General features: G+C 53.6%; 1 protein-coding gene across 1 annotated transcript in view; it reads right to left on the bottom strand.

The window, feature by feature from the left end:
• Positions 1 to 1,795, bottom strand: part of LOC103926307 (IgGFc-binding protein-like) — a 36,054-nt gene that overhangs the window by 12,548 nt on the left and 21,711 nt on the right. The window contains exon 20 of the mRNA XM_009335171.1: positions 843 to 1,127. Coding sequence (XP_009333446.1) covers positions 843 to 1,127 — 285 coding nt within the window. The remainder of the gene's footprint in view (positions 1 to 842; positions 1,128 to 1,795) is intronic.

The raw sequence follows: 1,795 nt of genomic DNA on the forward strand, positions 1-1,795 counted from the left end.
TTTCCCTCTTTTGGGGCTCTTCCCCCCTCTTTTGGGGCTCTTCCCCCCTCTTTTGGGGCTCTTCCCCCCTCTTTCTCCGCACGTGATGATGCGGTCCAACAATGAACCCCTTGGTTCCTTGCGGGGTGATTTTGGGCCTGATCTGAGGGGAAAAAGGCCTGTTTTGGTTAACATGAGGGATGGCACCTGTGGGGGGGCTTCTCTCGCCTGAAATTGGTGGGAAAAGAGGCGATTTTGGTTAAGATTAAGAAATGGGACAAGAGATGAAGAGCTCTTGGCGACAGTGGGACGAAGATGGCAGCCGTGGGGCTTCCCTGCCATGAAATTGGTGGAAAAAAAGGCGATTTTGGTTAACCTGAAGGGATGGGCTGAGGGATGAAGACCTCGTGATGACGTTTGGGTTGAAGGTGGCACCTTGGGGGGCTTCCCTTGCACTAAAACGGTAGGGGGAAAAAAAAGGCAATTTTGGTAAACACGAAGGAATGGACAGCTAGACGAAGATCTCTTGATGACGGTGGGATGAAGGACACCACACGTGGTGGCTTTGCTTGTACTAATTTGGTGGAAAAAAGGTAGTTTTGATCAATCTGAAGGATGGGTTGATGGATGAAGATCTCTTGATGATGGTGGGATGAAGGACAACGCTCTCCCTGGATTAAATTGGTGGGGGGAAAAAAATGCAATTTTGGTTTATATGAAGGGATGGGACCGATCGATGGACATTTCTTCACGGTGGTGGCACCAAGGCCCAAAGGGACACAACCAGGGCTGAGCTAGGACACGGAAGATGACGAGTATCACCCAAACCGAGACCCATGTTGTCACCTCCTGGGGACACTCACGTGGGTGAAGTCGGGTGCTCTCCAGGCCTTCGCCATCGCCACCACATCCCCCACCAATTTCCCGTCGGGCCCTCGGAGGTCGTTGGCCGCGTTCCCGTCGTAGTTACCGCAGATCCCGCAGAGGTGCTTGCTCAGGTCCTGGGCCACCGTCACCGTCACCTCCCCGGCGGGGCTGAGGCTGGTGACGAATTCGGGTTTTTGGGTGATCCAGATGGTGCCCTGGGTCTCAGTGATGCTCAACGTGCTGGAGACCTCCACAGGGAGGGTGGCTGGGACCCCATTGACCTGGAGAAGACACCAATAGGGAGAGCATGGCTCCGTGCAATGCGACCTTGAAATAAATTCAAATTGGGGTGAAAAAGCCAGGAAATAGGCCATTTCTCCACCACCAACCTTCTCCATAGTGGTGGAACCCAAAATGGGGTGAAATCCCTCCATTTTAGGTATGGAGAGATGGCGTGAAGCGCCCTGGGGGGATACGTGGGATGGAGATGCGAGTGAGGGTTGATCTCGTGGGGTTCGTTCCTGCTTGGGGACTGGGGTGGGAGGTGGGATGAGGGCCTGGACAACCTGGGTTCCCTCCACGGGGCTGGGAGAGGGGTCTGGCGTGAAGGAGGGCACCCGTGGGTGCTTCCTTTACATTAAATTACCGGGAAAAAAAGGCAATTTTGGTCAATACAAAGGGCTGAGCATGGACATCTCTTGATGATGGTGGGATGGCGGGATGGAGGGCAACACCCATGGAGGCCTCACTTGCATGAAACTGCCAAGAAAAAGGCTGTTTTGGTCAAAATGAAGGGATGGGCCAACGTGTGGGCATCTCATGATGATGGTGGGATGAAGGACAGCCCATGTAGGTGCTTCCCTTGCATGACACTGAGGGACCTTGCGATATATTGGTGGAAAAACATGGATTTTGGTTACAATGAAGGGCAGGGGGACGTTTTGGGTGG

This window comes from Pygoscelis adeliae, unplaced genomic scaffold, assembly GCF_000699105.1.
Source record: "Pygoscelis adeliae isolate BGI_AS28 unplaced genomic scaffold, ASM69910v1 Scaffold70, whole genome shotgun sequence".
Classification (NCBI taxonomy): domain Eukaryota; kingdom Metazoa; phylum Chordata; class Aves; order Sphenisciformes; family Spheniscidae; genus Pygoscelis; species Pygoscelis adeliae.